Raw genomic sequence first — 23,926 nt, 5'->3', positions numbered from 1 at the left:
CCCCCACAGACTCCTCCCACGACCCCCCCACCACACCCCTCCCACAGACTCCCCCCCCTACAGACCCCCCCCCCACAGACCCCCCCCCCCACTATCACCCCCTCCCACAAGCACAGATGCGGCCTGACGGAGGAGCACCGCCACTGCACAAGAAATCATCAGCAGCAGCAGCCACGATCATCAGCAGCAGCAGCCAAGATCATCATCAGCAGCAGCCGCGATCATCATCAGCCACGAGCATCAACAACAGCCACGATCATCATCAGCCACGATCATCATCAGCCACGATCATCAACAACAGCCACGATCATCATCAGCAACAGCCACGATCAGCACCAGCCACGATCATCATCAGCAGCAGCCACGATCATCAGCAACAGCCACGATCATCATCATCAGCCACTCCGCTGCTGGATGGTGATGCCTTTGTTGTCCCAATGTAATTTTCAGAAAATCACCTGCGCGTTACTTTGACCGTGTGTGTCTGTGTTGTCGTGACCTTCTGACCCACCCGTGCCCCCCCTCCCCCGCCCCTTACTGGACACCTGTCGAAAAAAGAGCTTTATAGCTCATCGGATTCATCCTGCGGTAGGAATACAGAATCTGAGTTTTTACCTTTTGGTATTATATTCGTGTTATCTCAGCGTGGCAAATCCATTTTTGGAAACATTTTAACACTTCAAAATATATTTTGTATTTTGGCCTTACCATTCTACAAAGACAAAGGTGCAATGCTAATATCTATAACACTCACTCTTGTTATTACGATATTAATTGTTTTATTGCAATTATTGCATTCAAATTTTACACGTAATTCATGTTAAACCCGGCGGTTGAAGTGCTCCCGTGCTCTCCCTCGGGTTCAATGATGATTCTTGACCACAACGATTTATAATGATCCATGAGAGGTTTTTTGGGGGGGGTTAAATCGCGTAAATATGTGTCGTTAAACCCCGCCACCACCCGACACAGCCAACTAGTGAGGGTTGTCACGTAAACAGAACGTGGCCAATTCGTCACCGGTACAGCACTAACCGGTGTATCGGAGAGCCATGCCACAACGTTTACAATCTTGAGTACGACGTTTCGCCAGTAATGACAACTAGCTTCATCATGTGACAGCCAGATTTGTGGAGAAGTCACCGATACATTGGCGCGATCTAACCCCCCCCAAAAAACCTGTATTATGGATATTGGTCACGAAAGCTTACTACGTGTTCAACTGATTTATGATATTTATATATACGCCGGGAAGTGATCAAGGACTTAAAACAATTAAATTGCCGCTTCCTTGGGATGCTCCGAGTATTTTTGCAAGTGATAAGTGGGAGCTTTCCTCCAAGGAGAGAACACAAACTCAACACGTACGTAGCCCGTCGGATTTCTAATTAACTTCTACATAATTGGCAAGCAATAATATAATTCATCTAGATTTGGCATCTCGTCGCGCGCTTAAGGAGGTTACAAATCACTTTGACGCACATTTTTTTTATGTCATCGTTACATTATTACCGGTGGCAATTTGACATTGACTTCCGAGTGGTCCGAACCACCCCCGAGAGATCCCTCTTAACTTGACGATACTTAATCATTCTTAACTCCCGAAATTGAATTAGTGTTCAGACAAATCTCACCTTCAAGCGGGCCTGCTCCATATCTACGATTACACAAGTCGTTCTGTGGACACAGGCCACAGAACAAGTTGGTAAGTTGGTAAGTCTTTCCAGACTTACCAACTTATTTAATTCTCACGTCGTGAGAATTTTATTGTCTTATTTTGTTTTATTGTTTTATTCTCATTCTACGTGACTTTACCAAAAGAACCAAGACGAAAACACATTTGATTTTACCTGGCAAGGCCTACTGAAATGTCTCTTTTTTCAGAAGCAACCTGGCTTTCACAAATGACAGCTCAACGAAGCGGCTTACCACGTGGACATTTCTCGCAGCCAAATACTCTCAATGCGTGTCGATTCTAAATGTGGAAGGACAAATCCACGCGACCACGTACAAGCGTAATGACAATAGAGCCTGCATGCGGTGTGAGGGGACTAGTGGTCACGGGGGGTAATGACAGGGGAGTCAGCCTGCTGTACGAATAGACTAGTGGCCGCGGGAGGTAATGACAGGGGAGTCAGCCTGCGGTGCGAATGGACTAGTGGCCACAGGAGGTAATGACAAGGGGAGTCAGCCTGCAGTGCGAATGGACTAGTGGTCACGGGAGGTAATGACAGGGGAGTCAGCCTGCGGTGCGAATGGACTAGTGGTCACGGGGGGTAATGACAGGGGAGTCAGCCTGCTGTACGAATGCACTCGTGGCCACGGGAGATAATGACAGGGGAGTCAGCCTGCAGTGCGAATGGACTAGTGGCCACGGGAGGTAATGACAAGGGGAGTCAGCCTGCAGTGCAAATGGACTAGTGGCCACGGGAGGTAATGACAGGGGAGTCAGCCTGCAGTACAAATGGACTAGTGGCCACGGGAGGTAATGACAGGGGAGTCAGCCTGCAGTACAAATGGACTAATGGCCACGGGAGGTAATGACAGGGGAGTCAGCCTGCAGTACAAATGGACTAGTGGCCACGGGAAGTAATGACAGGGAAGTCAACCTGCTGTACGAATGCACTCGTGGCCACGGGAGGTAATGACAGGAGAAGGGAGCGTGGTCAGGTGACGAAAGAGGACGGTGGAGTCTGTCGGTGGAGGGAGCGTCCAAAGTCAGCGAGAATGATCGATAAGGGGGACGTGGCCTCGTGTTGATATGTAAGGGAGATGCGCGGGAGACTCAGGACTGTTGCAGTGGGATCTCCGCCTGATGTCAAGTGAACGTGTCTTCAATAAAGTGCCATCTCAAGAGAAGTGTGTTAAGTCGTCATTACACAAGCATCAGGGTCGGGATCGAACCCACGACCTCCTGTATACAAGGTGAGGTGGTTAACGTCTCCCAAACAGTGGCGCACTTTGCCAACCCTATCAGTTTAAACTCAGCTGCCGATATAAAACACATTTTTGACGCATTACCGAGTTTAAGCTATTGTCATACTTCCTCACAACATTTTAATGTCTTTTTTTTCTTCGATGAAACTGTTGCTTTTGTTTTTCTAATTGGTCAGCGGTAATGAGTTAGAAAAAGCGTAAGCCTGCAGCTTAAAACTGCAGGGGTTGTCAAGTACAGCACAACGTCGCATATCCATTGTGGCGAGATGTTAACTCCCTCGCCCGGTACGCAGGAGGTCGTGGGTTCGATCCTGACCCCCGACGCCCGTCTCTCTCTCTCCCCGTGGTCGCATAGATTTTTTTTCTCCGGGTCCTCCGGTTTTTCCCTCCGCATTTAGAATCAACGTCACGCGCTCAAAATATTTGGCTGCTGTAGATTTCCACACGACGATGAGCCACTTCACTGAGCCGTCACTTGCGGCCAGGTCGCTTCAGAAAAAAGAGCTACGTAGCTCAGTGGGGCCTCACCTGGTAAAATAAAATCACTTTGTATAGTTCAGCTTAAATTTCGATTTAAAGCTTTCGTGACTGCAAGGATTCATCTTCTTTGGTTCTTTCGGTAAAGTCACGTAGAATGAGAATAAAATAATAAATTGTGGCCGAAACGTCGTGAGAATTTTTATTGTGTTATTTTATTTTATCAATTTATTATTTTATTCTCATTCTACGTGACTTTACCGAAAGAACCAAAGAAGATAGTTCAGCTTAGTACCACGACTCGCTGGGTGGCTGAGTTACGCGGCGGATATGTTAAACGGGTTGAGATACGCGAATGTCTATGGTAAATGGCAGTTACACCGTGCGCAGATAGGTTAGTGAGACAAGGCCCACATTGCTTTTAACGTGGGTACAATGTTTAAGCTGTGTTTTAGAAGTGAACTTAAGACAAACTGACTTTTTTTTATTAACCACACACAGTACTTGTGGTGAACATTCTAGATTTGAAGTTTTCGTGACTGCAAGGATCCAAACTCTTTGATTCTTTCGGTAAAGTCACGTAGGTGAAAAAATGAAAACAACTCAATTAAATCACGACGTTTCGGAGTAACACAAGCTTCCTTCATCAGCTCCCTCTTTCTACAGTAATTTTGCTGTGCTTTTTTTACACCTGATGAAGGAAGGTTGTGTTGCCTCCGAAACGTCGTGATTTAATTTAGTTGTTTTCATTTTTGTTTTATTTAATTTAATTGTATTAAATGTTTACCTACGTGACTTTACCGAAAGAACCAAAGAGTATGTTGTGGTGACCATACAAACAAACACGCTCTGATAATAATAACAATATACTTGCATTGTAAAATTTTTGATTCAAAGCTTTCGTGACTGCAGGGATTCATATTCTTGGTTCTCTCGGTAAAGTCATGTTGAAGGGAAACAATAAAATAATATATTTTACTATTAATAATATATTTTATTATTTTATTGTCACGTTGAAGGGAAACAATAAAATACATATTTTATTATATTATTGTTTCCCTTCAACGTGACTTTACCGAAAGAACCAAGAATATACTTGCATTGTCTTTGAAACTGATTGGCCTACACCAGAGACAGCCTTCTTGATGGCCTAGTCTCACCGGCGCGAGAGAACCAAAGAACGCCAAAAGTGCGCACGGCACAAAGACAACGCACGACCAGCGCATTTATAGCTCGGCTCGGGGTGCAGCTACATCATGGGATGCCTTTTAAACTTTGAAAAAACGCAAAGCGCGAACTCGATTCCTTGCAAAAGGTTTCTACAGTAGAACCTCGGAGATCGATTACGCCCCAGGACTCGGAACAATTCGGTGATCGAACACAATTTTTAGACCATTGTTTTTGGTCCCCGGACATTGAACAAAAATTCAGAGGTCGAACAACTTGAAAGAAGTTGCGTGGGCCGAGACGCATAGCCATGGCGACCGAGACGCGTAGCCATGACGACCGAGACGCGTAGCCAGGGCGACCGAGACGCGTAGCCAGGGCGACCGAGACGCGTAGCCATGGCGACCGAGACGCGTAGCCATGGCGACCGAGACGCGTAGCCATGGCGACCGAGACGCGTAGCCATGGCGACCGAGACGCGTAGCCATGGCGACCGAGACGCGTAGCCAGGGCGACCGAGACGCGTAGCCAGGGCGACCGAGACGCGTAGCCAGGGCGACCGAGACGCGTAGCCATGGCGACCGAGACGCGTAGCCATGGCGACCGAGACGCGTAGCCAGGGCGACCGAGACGCGTAGCCAGGGCGACCGAGACGCGTAGCCATGGCGACCGAGATGCGTAGCCATGGCGACCGAGACGCGTAGCCATGGCGACCGAGACGCGTAGCCAGGGCGACCGAGACGCGTAGCCAGGGCGACCGAGACGCATAGCCATGGCGACCGAGACGCGTTGCCAGGGCGACCGAGACGCGTAGCCAGGGCGACCGAGACGCGTAGCCATGGCGACCGAGACGCGTAGCCATGGCGACCGAAACGCGTAGTCATGGCGACCGAGACAAAGGCGAATGACCCAGTTCACGCGTGGCTCTCGCCCAGTGGCAGACCCGCCAAAAAACATCATTACGTTAACTTTGTCCTCACCATCTTCCACTCAAGCCATCCACTCTCCTTACTACAGGTAAAGTGAAGTTTCAATGTTCATTTATTATATTAATTATAACTGTGTTTCTTGTTTTTTAAATGCTTTTATGTACTCTACTGTATTTTAATACTGTAAACTTTGTGTAAAAATGGCCCATAATAGGAGCATCCTTGGGTGGGGAACCAATTAATGCCATTTCCATTCATTCTTATGGGGAAAACTGATTCGGTGTTCGAATTAAGTTCGATCTCCGAGGTTACCACTGCATTTGGTGTTTGAACATCTCAACGCATTCTATTTTATTGCCAGAAAGGGTAAAAACCGACTTCTTATTTTTGTCATACTTTGATACTGGCAAAAAGGTCCCATTTTGCCGTTACGCGGCTCGAAACGTCGGACGTCGCCCGAGCAACGCGCGAGCGGCGCAGCCCGAAGAGCACGCAGGAGATGCACGCAGCGCGACGCAGTGGGCACACAGCGGATAATTAACTTCGAAAATGACACCTATTGTTTCCAAGATGTTGTTGGCGATTATAATTTGCAACTGCGAGGTTGACGAAATTCTGACCACGCGGATACATTTTTTTTCACGGGACAACAGACGAGACCCGGGCATGATGGTCCGATGACACGGGGGGGGGGGGGGGGTGTGGGAAGGGGGGGGGGGCACTCGGGGTGCGTGTGATCGTGCCAGCGGTGGCGATGGGGCTGATGCGATGGCGAGGGGAGGTCAGACGGGTGGTGACATAGCCGGCGATGGGCACGGTCGATGTTGTCGACGCTGTAAAAAAATAAAGTGCGAGGCGCTGCCCCTCACTGCCCACCACCACCGTCCCCCCCCTCTGCCTCAAGCTCGTTCTTGTGCGGAGCCAGGGCAGTGGGCAGCGTCTGCCCACACGGCCCCTCGAAGTGGAACCTGGCAGGGTGGAGTGGCAGCGGTGGGGAGGCAGACAGATGCACACAGCACTCGTACAGAGTTGCGTTGACCCAGGAGAAGGCCCCTATTGTGGTATTTGCGTCTCTCGTGTCTGTGTGTCCCGTGTCTCCAGTGCCCTCGTCTCCTGTCTCTCCCGTGTCCCCTATGTGCCCCTTTGTCTCCTGTGTCCCATGTCTCCCGCGTCTCACGCGTCCCTCCAAGCGTGTATATCCCACGTCTTCTGCGTCCCCATCTTTCGCTTCGTCCCCATGCCCCCGGTGTCCCCGCGTCTGCCGTGTCCCCGTATCGTCCCCATGCCTCCCGCGTCCCCGTGTCCCCGTATCTTGCACATGTTCCCAATGTTCCCCATCTTTCAATACGTCCCGCGCCACACCCACGCTCCTCACCCGAAGCCCTGGGTCACGGGCGTCGTCTCGATGTTGAACTCCGCCACGGGGACCCCGCGCCCAGCGACCTGCGGCGCAAACATAGCGGCCGGGTAGACGACGGACGAGGTGCCCGCCTGGGGACAAGGGTCAGGGGTCAGGGGAGACAGGGGGTCAACAGTCACGAGCGATTTCCTCCGCAAAAAAAATTAACTCACCGCAGAGAACTGTAGCGACACGACCGCCGCACTCTACAATAGCCGACGCCAAAACTGCCACACGACCTCCCGCATGGCCTTGTGGGAGCCCCGGTATTCTATATCAGTTATTCTTTTGGTTCCGTTCCGATGACGTACATGTTGCGATGATGTGCGCGCACGTACGTGCCGTGCAACGATGACGACGATCGTCGTCGTGATTATTATTATCAAAACATTTTTCTTTTTTCGTTCAAGAACTGTACCACGATGCAGAGATCACAGGAGTCGAGTTCGGCGTAGACCCGGTCCATCACGCCCGAGTCCAGGCTCTCGCCAAACCACACCACGTGCGGGCGCAGCAGCCCCCCACAGCCGCCCTGCACGCACCTGGGCACACGCGGGGCAATCGAGGGCGGTGCTCACCTCCCGCTCGCAACCCTGAGCCAGCCAGCGGTGGACATTCCACGTTCCCGTGGCTTCCGGTTGGCGAACGGACGTCGCGCTCGTTAGACGCGCGACGTCCGCTTGCCTGCAAATGAGCCGCGGTGCCCTCGCCGATCTCGCCATAGAGCATGAACCATCGGCACGCCAGCTCCGGTTATCCTCGCAGCAGCAGCAGCAGCAGCAGCGGTGGCTTTTGGCTGCTCGAAGTCGAACAGAGACGGTCGCCCGCATCGCGCGGCGCTTTCAGGTGCGCTTCTGCGGCCGTCTGGAACGCTCTTCCATCCGAGACTATGAAGCCACTGAGAGCAATGCACTCTTAAATAATCTCGATTGAAAACTCATTTCTTTAGAACCGCCTTTTTGCGCGTTAGTTTGTTGTCCTTGGCTACGTACGGCGCGAAAGACGTTCAACATACACGCGTACATACATATCGATAGAAACAACAACCACTGTTGGCTCCCCCCCCCCCACCACACCCCCCACACAAAATGGTACCGAGTGTATCGACCCCCCCAAAGGGATGATGGGGGTTTGAGTCAACCCGCAGCAACCCGTGACTTGAACTCGCGAACCTTCCGGGCCGCGAGCCGCCCTCTCTACCGCCGGGCACGAGCGGGCGGTTCAACGGACGGAGACAAGCAGCTCCAGAGGCGTCCGTAGTGAGTGGCGGGGGTCCGGGGGTGGGGGGGGCAAACCCCACCTGACACCGTGACGTCGAAGCCCGGGCCCCCCCCCCCCGATTCGCCGTCCACCACCCAGGCGACGGCTCTGTGTGTGACGGGCGTCCGGAGGGCGACTCGAGTGGCTCCCGGCGATACTGCTGTGGCACGCAGCGGTATCGACAGGGGCCCTTCATTTTGCCAGCATCCAAGGTGTTCAGACACCGCCGTGTGTTATTTGTTTTGCATGTTTTACCAACAAGTGTGTGTGTGGGGGGGGGGGGGGTGTCTATTTGGTGTCTGGACATCTTAACACTTCCCGTATTTGTGCCGGAAAGAGGACGAAGCCTTTTCCTGTTTTTTTTTTTTTTCCCAGGCACACGCACGCACACGCACACGCACACACACACGCACACGCACGCACACACACACGCACACACGCACGCACACACGCACACACGCACGCACGCACGCACACGCGCACACACGCACGCACACACGCACGCATACGCGCACACACGCACGCACACACGCACGCACACACACACGCACACACGCACGCACACACGCACACACGCACGCACGCACGCACACGCGCACACACGCACGCACACACGCACGCATACGCGCACACACGCACGCACACACGCACGCACACACACACGCACACGCACGCACGCACACACGCACGCACACACGCACGCACACGCACGCGCAGTCATCACTGAACAGAAGTTGAAGTCTGATTTTTTTTCTTTCCTTCACAAACCAAACTAAAGTATGTTTTGATTTAAAGCTTTCGTGACTGCAGGGATTCATATTCTTGGTTCTTTCGGTAAAGTCACGTAGAAGGGAACAATAAAAGAATAATAAAAAAATAAAACAATAAAATTCTCACGACGTTTCGACTGCAACACAAGCAATCATCATCAGGTGTGAAAACCACAGAGACAATTTCAACCGAGAAGATGGATTCTGGTTTAGAAATCATTGGAAGGATTTGATAAACCATTTCGGGTCTTAATTGATTGATCACGCTTAAGGTGGCTTTCAGACCACATCCATTATTTTCCGTCTCCCCCCTCCTCTTTTCCGAACATAGATGGACTCGTCCATCTGAACAAACTGTCAAATCTCTCTCCGTGGTGCTAACGTAAAAAAAAACCGCCACTTTTTTCAAATTTTCTTATTGTGGTTTTCACACCTGATGATGATTGCTTGTGTTGCAGTCGAAACGTCGTGAGAATTTTATTGTTTTATATTTTTATTTTTTTATTATTATTTTATTGTTTCCCTTCTACGTGACTTTACCGAAAGAACCAACAATATAAAGCATTTTTTATTTTATTCTACGGTCAGGCCCACTGAGCTGTATAGCTGCTTATCAGAAGCGACCTTGCGGTCGCAAATTATCGCTCAACGAAGTGGCGGATTATCACGTGGACATTTATGGCAGCCGAAGGCTCTAAACGCGTGACGTTGAATATAAATGTGGAGGGAAAAACCGGAGGACCCAGAGAAAAATCCACGCGACCACGGGGAGAGAGAGAGAGACACGCAAACTCTAAATATATGACAGGTGTCCAGGTCGGGATCGAACCCACGACCTCTTGTATACCAGGTGAGGTAGTTAACATCTCCTAGCCACCGTGGCAAGATATTATAGCGAATCAAATTAGGGGAGTGGAGTGAGAGGAAAGCGAGAGAGGGGGTGGCTGGAATGCCCCTTCTCCCTGAGGGTACAGGCAGGCATCAACAGCACCAGCTCACCTGGGCAGCAACTCCTCAGGGATGGCAGCGTCCGGAGTGTTCGGGTCTGGGGCACTGGGGTCACACGGGGTCACAAAGCGACGAGGGGGGGTCACATCGGGACACCAAAAGGGGAGGGGGGAGGGTAGGGGGGGTCACACGGGGTCACGAAGTGGAGTGGGGGGTGGGGGGGTCACATAGAGACACACCAAGGGATGGGGAGGGTGGGGGAGGCGTCATTTTGTTAATAAAAAAAAAACATTCCACCTGGATGATCCCTTCTTGACACGGAAGAACACAGGGTGTGAAGTGACACAACCCAACAACAACAACAACAGCAGCAGCAATTCGTCACCGCAACGCTTGTGCCAGGCCAGGTGCGCACACAGACACACACACACACAGCAAACGCGTACAGACGCAACGTACAGACGCAACGTATGAGGCGGGCATTCTGGAATCGACGGGATTGGGGCGTCACCACCACAGGGAGTCTTTCTCTTCTCGATTTTAAGGTTTTTACCCAGTGGTTCTATAAAGATATCTTTCTCATTTTTAAACCCCCGAATTACGTTCTACGCGTGCCGAGACGGAGCCAATTCCATTGCGAGCGCTCGCAGTGAGCAGTGGACCGCCCCGAGGTGGGGACAGACGGAACAAGAATCTCCGCTGCCGCCGGCGGCCGCTAACATTCACTGAACCGTGACCCCGTAATGACTGCCTCTGCCTGTGACGGCCTGTGACTGGCAGTGACTGCGATTGCCTCTGACCTAACCGACAGTGACTGCTCATGGGTGCCAGTGTAGGGGAGTAGTGGGTGACGTCACGTCACGCTCGCCCTCGGAGAGAGTGGCGTCGCAGAACGTGACGTCAGGCGGACCCTGGGGGACGGTGACGTCGTTGGTGACGTCATGGTGACGTCATGCCCCCAGGGGGGGGGGGTATTTAAAGGGGGACCCGGGGATGTAACCGGGGTTCGTCGGGGGTAGGAGTCGGGACTCAGGGTAGTTGATCCTCACCCGAGGCTAGGGTAGTCCCGGCCCGGGGGGGCAGGGAGGAGAGCCGAGTTAGCCGGGGTTGTAGGGATCACGGTCCCCTGTCCCCTGGGGAGTTATCGGCCAGGGGGGTTTTGGTTCGGCGTAAGCCCCTAACAAACTTGACGTGAGCCCCGAACCGCAAACTGCTTCGGAGTCGTGGATTGCACCGCAACAACTGTGACTGTGACGACCGCAAGTGGCCAACCGCGACTGCCTTTAAGCCAAGCGCCGACCGAGTGCCTGCCCATGACTGCGACTTGACGACTTGACGACTTTGATTGCATGAGAGCGACTGCCCGTGACTAACCGTCTGTGACCGACTGCCCGCGTGTCTGCCCGCCCGCCTCCGCGGGCGACAGTCAACACGTTGCGCTCACCCCTTGCCCTGCAGGGCCGGGGTGATGGGGCTGTTGTAGTTGCTCTCCACGTGTCCACAGCTTGTGCAGCGCGTCTTAAACAGGCTCCCTGTGCCCAGGCACACACACACACAAAGACAAAGATCCCCCGTGTAGCCTTGGCAGACCGTTGGGACAAGTGCTGTTAGCGAGCAGCACCTATGAAGGCCGGAACGGCACACGACGGGCTGGGTGGCCGGCGCCGCGCCCGGCCGCCTTTGTCTCCCCAGTGGCGATGTTTACTGCACGTCGCAACCGAGTGCAGCTTGTAAAACATCACCACTTGGGAGGTGGAGACCAACTAGGGGAGGCCCGGGACCGGTTCAGATAATCGGGGTGTTACCCTCCCCCTCCTCGCCACACGCACCTCACCGTCTCTCCTCACCAAACCCACCTCAAGACTCTCTGCTTCGCCACACTCACCTCAAACTCTTCCCTCACCGCACTCACCTCACAGTCTCTCATCACTACACGTGGCTCCGGTACTTACCGTGGCTCCGGTATTTACCGTGGCCCCGGCGTAGCTCCGGTGTTACCACGGCTACAAAATCGCGAGACGACTCCGGCGGTCCGGTGTTTCGCACGGCGATCCACGGTGCCACCAGCCCAGCCCCCCCCGGCCCCCGGCCCCCCGCCGCCTCTCACCGTGCAGCTCGTGCACGTGCTCGGAGCCGGCGCGGCGGTGCAGCTCGTCCACGTTCTGCGTGACGAGGGTGAGCTTGCGGCCCTGCCCGGCGAAGCGGCGCTGGCACCGCGCGAGCGCCGTGTGCGCCGCGTTGGGCTCGGCGCGCAGCACGGCCTCGCGCCGGTAGTGGTAGAACTCCCAGACGCGCGACGGCGACGCCTGGAACGCGGCGGCCGTCGCCAGGTCCTGCGGCACACGCGCGCACACACACGCAGAAACACACACGCAGATTCACACACGCAGAATCACACACACAGAAGCACACACACAGAATCACACGCAGAAACACACACGCAGAAACACACACACAGAAACACACACACAGAAACACACACACAGAAACACACACACAGAAACACACACACAGAAACACACACACAGAAACACACACGCAGAAACACACACGCAGAAACACACACGCAGAATCACACGCGCGCACACACACGCAGAAACACACACGCAGAAACACACACGCAGAAACACACACGCAGAAACACACACACAGAAACACACACACAGAAACACACACGCAGAAACACACACGCAGAAACACACACGCAGAATCACACGCGCGCACACACACGCAGAAACACACACGCAGAAACACACACGCAGAAACACACACACAGAAACACACACACAGAAACACACACGCAGAAACACACACGCAGAAACACACACACAGAAACACACACACAGAAACACACACGCAGAAACACACACAGAAACACACACACAGAAACACACACACAGAATCACACACACAGAAACACACACACAGAAACACACACGCAGAAACACACACGCAGAATCACACACACAGAAACACACACACGGAAACACACACAGAAACACACAGAAACACACACACAGAAACACACACAGAAGCACACAGAAGCACACACACAGAAGCACACAGAAACACAGACAAAGATCCCCCGTGTAGCCTTAACAGACTGTAGGGGCAAGTGCTGTTAGCGAGTAGCACCTGTGAAGGCCGCAACGGTACACGAGGGGGTGGGTGGCCAGCACCACGCCCGATCGCCTTTGTCTCCCCAGTGGTGATGTTTACACACCGCACCAGGTACTCATTTGAGGCTGAGTCGACCTAGGGGAGGCCCAAGACCGGTTCAAATAATCGTCAGTGGTGTTGTGCCATGAGCGGGAATCGAACCCGGGTCGCCGGGTTCGTGGTGCAGCGTAGCGCTAACCGCTGGACTACCGCTCCCCGCTGGTGTTTCCGTGGAAGACATGGGGCCAAACTGCGCCTTGTGAATCATCGGTAGTCCGCTGGTGGGAACTGGACCACAAGTAAATATCCCGTACCAGACAGGTGAGTCAAGGCCGTAATTACAATAAATATTGGGGGGGGGGGGGACATCCCCCCCCCCCCCAATATTCAAATATGCTCAAAATGTCCCCCCCAATATATTGCTATAAAATAGATTTATGTTCATATCATTGTGGTTATGGTTGTACTTTATTAATCCCTAATCTCTACCATTACATACAATGAAACAAGGAATGGTAAAAAAATTAAAACAGAGCAATGTAATACAATACACTATTAGACATTATTGTGAAAAAATAATAAAAAGTCCATCCTATGTGTTAGCGAATTTTTTTTAATATTTTAGGCAGGAAATTAGTTTTCAAATTTAGATTTTTTTTTCTGGGGAGGGGGGGGGGGGACCCCCAGACCCCTTAGAAGATTTGGTCCCCCCCCCCCCAATCTTGACTCCATGGCTACGGCCTTGAGGCGAGTTACCTGCGACTGCCAGGTGCGCCAGTATCCGCCGGTGCCGCGGAAGGTGGGCACACCGCTCTCGGCACTCACGCCGGCACCCGTGAGCACCACCACGTGACGAGCGCGGCTCAGCACCTCCCGGAATCTACTCATGTCTGTGGGGGGAGGGGTGGGGCGGGAACGAGGCGGGGGGGAGAGGGGGGAACGAGGTTTGGGGGGGAGGGGGGGAACGAGGTGAGGGGGAGGGGGGGAACGAGGTGAGGGGGAGGGGGGGAACGAGGTGGAGGGGAGGGGGGGAAACGAGGTTTGGGGGAGGGGGGGAACGAGGTGGGGGGGGGGAACGAGGTGGGGGGGGAAACGAGGTGGGGGGAGGGGGGTAACGAGGTGGGGGGGGGAACGAGGTGGGGGGGAGGGGGGGAACGAGGTGTGGGGGAGGGGGGGAACGAGGTGGGGAGGGGGGAACGAGGTGGGGGGGAGGGGGGGAACGAGGTGAGGGGGAGGGGGGGAACGAGGTGGGGGGAGGGGGGGAACGAGGTGGGGGGAGGGGGGAACGAGGTGAGGGGGAGGGGGGAACGAGGTGGGGGGAGGGGGGAACGAGGTGGGGGGAGGGGGAACGAGGTGGGGGGAGGGGGAACGAGGTGGGGGGGGGACACTGAACTCCGTTTGCGTGATGATTGCTTGTGTTGCGATCGAAACGTAGTGATTTTTTTTATTATTTTTCTATCTTACGTGACTTTACCAAAGAGTAGTGCAGTGTATAGTGTAGTGTATAGTATAGTGCAGTGTATAGTGCAGTGTATAGTGCAGTGTATAGTGCAGTGTATAGTGCAGTGTATAGTGCAGTGTATAGTATAGTGTATAGTATAGTGTAGTTTACAGTGTAGTGTATAGTGCAGTGTATAGTGCAGTGTATAGCCGTGTAGTTTACAGTGTAGTTTACAGTGTAGTGTATAGTTTAGTATAGTTGTACAGCACACCGATGTGTTGGAGAGTAAACCCACTACAACATTTGCCAATTCCAGGACCGCGACGTTTCGCCTAATGATGCTGGTTGTTATTTCCGGCGAGTTTATTAAACGAAAACAATTTAAATCTCAAGGCTGAGCTGCGTAGCTATTTTTTTTCACAAAGCAACGTTGGCCACAAAAGGACAGCTCAACGGAGTGGGCGGCTTATGGTCGTCAACATCATCATCACCACGTGGCAATTCACAGCAGCCAAATACCGTACTCTTGAACGCGTGGTGGTCGTTGATTACTAAATCTACGGCGACCACGAGGAGAGGGAGAGACACCGCAAACTGCAAATATACAGCAGCAGTAGCAGGCGTCAGGGTCTGGATCGAACCCACGACCTCCTGTACACCAGGCGAGGTAGTTAACATCTCCTAGCCACCGTGATGATGATGATGATGAGGGAGACACGCAAACTCTAAATATACAGCAGCAGGCATCATCAGGGTCGGGATCGAACCCACAACCTCCTGTATACCAGGCGAGGTAGTTAACATCTCTTATCCACTGTAGCGGTGGATAGTTTTACTCCGGATCCTCCGGTTTTTCCCCTCCATATTTCGAATCAGCGTGCCTCCAGATTATTTAGAGTAATTGCCCTGCTATAAATTTCCACCTTTGATGATGGTGATGATGATGAGCCCACTTCGTTGAGCTATCATTTGCGATGAGCGGGGTCGCTTCTGAAAAAAAAAACTAATTGTTCCGTGGGCCTTACCTTGCAAGATACAAAAATAGTTTAGTTGAGTTGTTTTAAAGGTAAAATTACCTTGCCATTTCCTAGACTCCGCACTCCTACCGTGCTTTCTGTACTGTTCGTTGCTGTTGCGTTCTGACCTGCCCGCGCTGGTAACGTGTGAACAAAAAGATTCAAATAAAGATCCCCGTTAAAGGCTCGCTCGCTCGCTCGCTCTCACCTGAGCTGGGTCTGGCCATGGCTCGGGACTGCCCGGTCGCCTGCAAGAATGCGGAGCGGCAGCTGCTGGTGCTGCTGCTGGCACCACCACCCAGCAGCGACCAACAACGAGTCGGCAGCATCGCCCCCTGCCCACGCTGGGGGGGAGGTGCAGGGAGGGAGAGACAAAGACGGAGACCGCGGGAATTCCCCACGCCGCCCACCGCAGCAGGGAGTGAACGCGGATGCCACGGAAGGAGGAGGCGGTGGTGGTGACGCGCGCCGTGGGCCGCGGAGGGCACGTGGGTGACACTGGGTGATGTGTGTGTGTGTGGTGTGTGTGTGTGTGTGGTGTGTGTGGTGTGTGTGTGTGTGGTGTGTGTGGTGTGTGTGTGGTGTGTGTGTGGTGTGTGTGGTGTGTGTGGTGTGTGTGTGGTGTGTGTGTGTGGTGTGTGTGGTGTGTGTGTGGTGTGTGTGTGGTGTGTGTGTGGTGTGTGATGTGGGTGTGTGTGATGTGGGTGTGTGTGATGTGTGTGTGTGTGGTGTGTGTGTGGTGTGTGTGGTGTGTGTGTGTGGTTTGTGTGTGTGTGGTGTGTGTGTGTGGTGTGTGTATGTATGGTGTGTGATGTGGGTGTGTGGTGTGATGTGTGTGATGCGTGTGTGTATGGTGTGTGTGTGGTGTGTGTGGTTTTTGTGTGTGGTGTGTATGTATGGTGTGTGTATGTATGGTGTGTGTGTGATGTGGGTGTGTGGTGTGATGCGTGTGTGTACGGTGTGTGTGATGTGTGTGTGTGATGTGTGTGTACGGTGTGTGTGATGTGGGTGTGTGTGATGTGAGTGTGTGTGATGTGTGTGTATGGTGTGTGTGTGTATGATGTGGGTGTGTGTGATGTGGGTGGGTGTGATGTGTGTATGGTGTGTGTGATGTGGGTGTGTGTGATGTGTGTTTATGGTGTGTGTGATGTGTGTGATGTGTGTGTGTATGGTGTGTGTGATGTGTGTGATGTGTGTGTGTATGGTGTGTGTGATGTGTGTGATGTGTGTGTATGGTGTGTGTGATGTGTGTGTGTATGGTGTGTGTGATGTGTGTGATGTGGGTGTGTATGGTGTGTGTGTGTATGGTGTGTGTGATGTGTGTGTGTATGGTGTGTGTGATGTGTGTGTGTATGGTGTGTGTGATGTGTGTGTGTGTATGGTGTGTGTGATGTGTGATGTGTGTGATGTGTGTGTGATGTGTGTGATGTGTGTGTGTTATGTGTGTGATGTGGGTGTGTGTGATGCGTGATGTGTGTGATGTGTGTGTGTATGGTGTGTGATGTGTGTGATGTGTGTGTGATGTGTGTGATGTGTGTGTGATGTGTGTGATGTGTGTGATGTGTGTGTGATGTGTGTGTGATGTGTGTGTATGGTGTGTATGATGTGTGATGTGGGTGTGTGTGTGATGTGTGTGTATGGTGTGTGTGTGATGTGTGTGTGTATGGTGTGTGTGTGTGTATGGTGTGTGTGTTATGTGTGATGTGTGTGAGTCACCGGCGGGGCAGTCGCCTCCTTGGCACTCTCATATCGCTACTGCCTTGGTAACTGTCCCCGCGTGAACTACAAACATTGATTCCTCCACCAATACAACGCATCCACTCACTCACTCAACAATTTACATACTCACCCATTCCATTACCCACTCACTCACCCACCCACTCACTCACACACTCACCCACTCACTCACCCACTCATACACTCACTCACCCACCCACTCACTCACCCACTTACTCACCAACTCACACACTCACTCACTCACCCACTCACACACACACACTCACCCACCCACTCACTCACCCACTCACACACTCACTCACCCACTCACTCACACACTCACTTACCCACCCACTCACTCACCCACTTACTCACCAACTCACACACTCACTCACCCACTCACACACTCACTCACCCACTCACACACTCACTCACCCACTCACTCACACACTCACAACTCACTCACCCACTCACTCACACACTCACCAACTCACTCACCCACTCACTCACCCACTCACACACTCACCAACTCACTCACCCACTCACTCACACATCCACTCACACACCCACTCACATTCCCACTCACTCACACACTCACAACTCACTCACCCACTCACTCACCCACTCACTCACACACTCACACACTCACCAACTCACTCACCCACTCACTCACACATCCACTCACACATCCACTCACACATCCACTCACATACTCACTCACTCACACACTCACCAACTCACTCACCCACTCACTCAGCCACTCACTAACACACTCACACACTCACCAACTCACTCACCAACTCACTCACACATCCACTCACTCACACATCCACTCACACACCCACTCACATACCCACCCACTCACTCACCCACTCACTCACCCACTCACTCACCAACTCACTCACCCACTCACCCACTCACTCAACCACTCACTCACACATCCACTCACACACCCACTCACATTCCCACTCACCTATCCAGTCACCACACCGTTTGACCTTTCCTTAGCAAAATGTAAAACAAAAAGGGTTGAGTCCACGGTGAAGCGAGATCGCCTCCCTCTCAGACACCCAGAGAAACTCGAATTCGACCTCGACACCCACAGAGGTACTCACTGAGACGACTCGCGGAGACACCCAGAGACAACAGACCGCCGTTTGCCACCACAGCACTCGTGCCAGGCTAGGTTCACCTCGAGGCCACGTGACGCGCCAAAGGCTCGCTGCTGGCAGGAGGTCACGGGACAGACCCAGCAGGTGGCGTGGGTTGGCTGACCGAGATGACTGGCAGAGGGCATCAGCTGTGGCCCACTCCCCCCAACTCTGCCAACTCTTTTTTCAGCGCGGTCACTCGTGAGCGTCGCTCCTCTGCCCTCCGCTGTTGCTGGAGGGCGACTGCCTCCGATTGCTACCGGGTCAGTTGGAGGCAGTCGCCAAGTCGACCAATACCAACAATAACAACCGCGCCATTCGCCATTAAGTGGTTGTGACGTGACCACGGAGCCTGTGCCAGGCTAGGTGCACTTTGAGGCCACGTGAAGTGTCGAAGGCTCGCTGCTGACAGGAGATCTCGGGACAGACCCAGCAGGTGCCGTGGGTTGGCTGACCGAGATGACCGGTAGATGCACACCAGCCGTGCCCCCCACTGTGCCAACTCGCTGCACTTTAACCGCCCGGCGCTCCGCTCGTTGTTGTGAGCGTCGCTCCTCCGCCCTCCGCTGTAGCTGTAGGGCGACTGCCTCCAGCCTGCCCAGCAGCGGCAGCGTCCTTCACGAGCCACGGGGGCCGATCTTGATACCGCTGGTACCGGTCATTGGCGAGTCCAACCTCAGCCTCCACATCCCCTCTGTACCGCATCAGCTCCACATCTTGTCGAGCCCTGTACAGCCGTTGCCCGCTTTAGCCTCCTCTCTGTCCGGTAGTAACACAACACTGGCTGGGCACGCGGGCCGACTGCATGCGGGCAACCCAGAGGCTGCCACGGGCACAGGCGCGTCCACTCGCGAAGACAAAGGTCCCCCGTGCAGCCTTGACAGACTGCTGGGGCAAGTGCTGTTAGCGAGCAGCACTTATGAAGGCCGGGACGGCACACGAGGGGGTGGGGTAGCCAGCACCACGCCCGGGCGTCTTTGTCTCCCCAGTGGCGATGTTTTTACACCGCACCAGGTACTCATTTGAGGCCGAGTCGACCTAGGGGAGGCCCAGGACCGGTTCAGATAATCGCCACCGGTGTTGGCCGTGAGCGGGAATCGAACTCCGGTTCGCCGGGTTCGTAGCGCAGCGTAGCGCTACCCGCTACACCACCGCTTCCCACTACCACTCGTGAAGACACAGAGAGACACACACAGACACAGAGAGAGACAGACACACACGAGAGAGACACCCGTAAAGACACAGAGAGAGAGACAGACACAGAGAGAGAGACAGACACAGACACGAGAGAGACACCCGTGAAGACACAGAGAGAGAGACAGACACAGAGAGAGACACACACACACCGAGAGAGACAACCGTGAAGACACAGAGAGAGAGACAGACACAGAGAGAGACAGACAGAGAGAGACACCCGTGAAGACACAGAGAGAGACAGACACAGACACGAGAGACACACACACGAGAGAGACACCCGTGAAGACACAGAGAGAGAGACACACACAGACACGAGAGAGACAGAGAGACATCCGTGAAGACACAGAGAGAGACAGACACACACGAGAGAGACACACATACAGACACGAGAGAGACACCCGTGAAGACAGAGAGAGATACACAGAGAGACAGACACCCGTGAAGACAGAGAGAGACAGACACAGAGAGAGACAGACACACCGAGAGACAGACACCCGTGAAGACACAGAGAGAGAGAGACAGACACAGAGAGACAGACACACACACACCGAGACAGACACCCGTGAAGACACAGAGAGAGACAGACACACCGAGAGACACCCGTGAAGACACAGAGAGAGAGACACGCCGAGAGAGACACACAGAGAGAGAGAGACAGAGAGAGAGACACACACACCGAGAGAGACACCGGTGAAGACGCAGAGAGACAGACACAGAGAGACAGACACCCGTGAAGACAGCAGGAAAGCCTCTGACCAAAGTAAACATGTAATGTTGGGCTAACGGAGAGCCCACGCACACACCCAATGTTGATCCAACGTTGAATCTAACGCGTAGGCTTTCGCGACCACTATCATCCACAATGCAGTTGTCTTGTTCTGTTTACGTGACAAACCTTTACTAATTGGCTGTGGTAACAAGGTTAACGCCACGTTTATCTTTGACGCGATCTCACCCACAAACAGCCTCTGGTGTGAGACCAGCGTCCAATGTTGATACCGGGGAGACGCTGGAACGAGAGCCGCGCACATGCAGAAGACGAATCTCGGGCCCGGGAACCGTGCAGACAACACTCGGACGAGGCGTGACGCCGTTGTCCAACTCACGCCGACACTCGTCGCGACACACGGACACACACGGGCACACACACACACGGACACACACACGCACACACGGGCACACACGGACACACGGGCGCACACACACACGCACACACGGACACACGGACACACACGGGGACACACACGGACACACACACGGACACACACACACGGACACACACGGACACACGGGCGCACACACACACGCACACGCGGACACACACGCACACACGGGCACACACGGACACACACGGGCACACACACGCACACACACGGACACACGCACACTGTGTCTCACGGAGACACGGACATTGTCTCAAAGCCGCCCCAACCCAGGCGGCCTAAACAGCCCCCCCCCCACCCGCCCTCCTTCGTCTCCCTGCTCCCCCCGTATCTCTCTCTCTCGTGTCCCACACATCTACCTTGTCCACCCTGTGTCTGCCCACCCCTGTGTCACCCCCGTGTCATCCCCGTGCGTCGTCCACCCCGCGTCGAACCCGGCCCCCCCCCTCGGCTCACCTCCCCGGTCCTCGCGCTGAGCCTCCGGCCCTCGAGTAACCGCCCGACTCAGAGCGCCCCCTGCCGGCCCACAGCCGCGGTAGCTCACCCTGGTCAAAGGCCACCCCGGCGACTGTGACGTCACCACGGCGCCTGTGACGTCACCACGGCGCCTGTGCCAGACTAGCGTCACCTCGAGGCCACGTGAAGCGTCGAAGGCTCGCCGCTGGCAGGAGGCCACGGGACAGACCCAGCAGGTGGCGTGGGTTGGCCGATTGAGGTGACCGGTAGATGCACCACCACCTGTGCCCACCACTGTGCCAACTTGCTGCACTTTAGCCGCCCGGCGCTCCGCTCGTTTGTTGTGAGCATCGGTCCTCTGCCCTCCGTTGTTACTGGAGGGCGACTGCCTCCAACTGCTTACTGGGGTAGTTGAAGGCAGTTGCCAAGTCGACCAATACCAACACCCGCCATTCGCCACTAAGTGGCTGTGACGTCACCACGGCACCTGTGCCAGGCTAGGTTTACTTCGAGGCCACGTCAAAGTGTCGAAGGCTCGCTGCTGGCAGGAGGTCACGGGACAGACCCAGATGGTGCCATGTATTGGCTGAGATGACTGGCAGAGGGCATCAGCTCTGGCCCCTCACTCTGCCAACTTTTTTGGCGGTCAATTGTTGTGAGCACCGCTCCTCTGCCCTCCGCTATTGCTGGAGGGCGACTGCCTCCAACTGCTACTAGGGCAGTTGGAGGCAGTTGCCAACTCAACCAACACCCGCCATTCGTCACTAAGTGGCCGTGACGTCCCCACGGCGCCTGTGCCAGGCTAGGTGCACTTTGAGGGCAAACGTGAAGTGTCGAAGGCTCGCTGCTGACAGGCGGCCACGGGACAGAGCCAGATGGTGCCGTGGGTTGGCTGACTGAGATGACTGGCAGATGCACCACCTGTGCCAACTTGCTGTACTTATCCGTCCGGCGCTCCGCTCGTTGTTGTGAGCGTCGCTCCTCTGCCCTCCGTTGTTGCTGGAGGGCGACTGCCTCCAACTGCCCAGCAGCAGCGGCAGCTTCCTTCACGAGCCTCCTCTACAGAGGCCGATCTTGACACCCCTGGTACCAAGTCCACTCGGCTCCACATCCTCACATACCGCATCAGTCCATCTCTCCTCCAGCCCATGTCGTGCCCGTTAAGGCAACCCACCCCCGCCTGAGAATACAGGGACTCCTCTACTTACGAACGAGATTCAAAGGCCTGTTCCGTAAGTCGATTTGTTCCCAAGTCCAACTTTACTCCTGCCGATTCCGAACGAGCTGCGCGGTATGTACACTAAACAACGGCTTTAAAAGTCGTGTAACCTCCTGTAGACGCCACACCGATTCTTCACGTTCCGCACTTGTAGCAGATGCCACCTCCGCCACCAATTGCGCGGCGGTTGGATGTCGGCGGCGGCGGCGTCGGCGGCGGCGTCCGCGCGGTGGCCTTCTCAACAAACTCTGTCGCTCACGTCGACACGGCCAGCTCTCCCGTCCACCGTGAACGTTGACGGTGGCGCAGCACGCTCGGGCGAACGCACGCCGCGGCAGCGGAGAGAATTAGAATGCTTTGCACTCGCCGAAGGCGTTTGCGGCATTCGCGCTAGACACGAGTTTTCGCTGTGACGCGGTTCTCCCTCCACAAGGGAGCACTTGTCACCCAACGCGGAACCGGCGGCGTTGTAACGCGGAACCGGCAGCGTTGTAACGCGGAACTGGCAGCGTTGTAACGCGGATCTGGCACCGTTATAACGCGGAACCCGCAGCGTTGTAACGTGGAACCCGCAGCGTTGTAACGCGGAACCGGCAGCGTTGTAACGCGGAACCGGCAGCGTTGTAACGCGGAACTGGCAGCGTTGTAACGCGGGAACTGGCAGCGTTGTAACGTGGAACTGGCAGCGTTATAACGCGGAACTGGCAGCGTTATAACGCGGAACTGGCACTGTTGTAACACGGAACTGGCAGCGTTGTAACGCGGAACTGGCAGCGTTGTAACACGGAACTGGCAGCGTTATAACGCGGAACTGGCACCGTTGTAACGCGGAACTGGCAGCGTTGTAACGCGGAACTGGCAGCGTTATAACGCGGAACTGGCACCGTTGTAACGCGGAACTGACACCGTTATAACGCAGAACTGGCAGCATTGTAACACGGAACTGGCAGCGTTATAACGCGAAACTGGCACCGTTGTTACGCGGAACTGGCAGCGTTGTAACGCGGAACTGGCAGCGTTGTAACGCGGAACTGGCACCGTTGTAACGCGGAACTGACACCGTTATAACGCAGAACTGGCAGCATTGTAACACGGAACTGGCAGCGTTATAACGCGGAACTGGCACCGTTGTAACGCGGAACTGGCAGCGTTGTAACGCGGAACTGGCACCGTTATAACGCGGAACTGACACCATTATAATGAGGTCTCGGAGTGGTCGACGACGAACTACTATCTTGAGCTGCGCGGCCGAGTGGTACAGTGATACAGTACGCGGAATGATACTGCAAAGCGGTGGTGTACCCTCGGTTATTAGTCCCACCATCTCACTGTACGGAGTGCGTAGTAGTAGTACAGGACATCGTGTCTCGCCAAACTCTGTCGTCACAGGATCTTGGGGGAAATCGTTTGCTTAACGCTGTGCTGTTCAGCAACGCACCTTGCTCCCGCGTGAAACGAGCACTTGCCCCGCGTCTTTACGTCTCTGCCGTGTCGAGCGACAACCCCGAACAGCACCATTGG

General features: G+C 54.2%; 1 protein-coding gene across 3 annotated transcripts; it reads right to left on the bottom strand.

Annotated features, from left to right (window-relative positions):
- Nucleotides 1-756: 756 nt before the first annotated feature.
- SIRT5 (sirtuin 5) lies at nt 757-21,304 on the bottom strand. 3 transcript variants are annotated; one of them, XM_032974817.2, is made up of 9 exons: nt 21,187-21,303; nt 15,712-15,847; nt 13,803-13,936; nt 11,995-12,220; nt 11,332-11,419; nt 9,939-9,992; nt 7,328-7,451; nt 6,886-7,001; nt 757-6,478 (listed from the first exon to the last, which is right to left on the bottom strand). In XM_032974817.2, the coding sequence occupies exons 2-9, from the start codon at nt 15,830-15,832 to the stop codon at nt 6,376-6,378; spliced, it is 966 nt and encodes a 321-aa protein (XP_032830708.1). In that variant the 5' UTR covers nt 15,833-15,847; nt 21,187-21,303; the 3' UTR covers nt 757-6,375. The 3 variants fall into 3 exon arrangements, with proteins under 3 accessions (XP_032830708.1, XP_075908229.1, XP_075908230.1); XM_076052114.1 differs by lacking the exons at nt 757-6,478; nt 6,886-7,001; nt 7,328-7,451 and adding an exon at nt 7,458-8,522 and having other exon boundaries at nt 21,187-21,304; XM_076052115.1 differs by lacking the exons at nt 757-6,478; nt 6,886-7,001; nt 7,328-7,451; nt 21,187-21,303 and adding exons at nt 7,458-8,522; nt 20,523-21,003.
- Between the last annotated feature and the right edge of the window lie 2,622 nt (nt 21,305-23,926).

The sequence above is a fragment of the Petromyzon marinus genome, chromosome 54, assembly GCF_048934315.1.
Source record: "Petromyzon marinus isolate PM22_M1 ecotype Great Lakes invasive population chromosome 54, UKy_Petmar_22M1.pri1.0, whole genome shotgun sequence".
NCBI lineage: Eukaryota > Metazoa > Chordata > Hyperoartia > Petromyzontiformes > Petromyzontidae > Petromyzon > Petromyzon marinus.
Note: the sequence above shows the minus strand (reverse complement) of the source record. Positions and strands in the feature narration are given on the sequence as shown.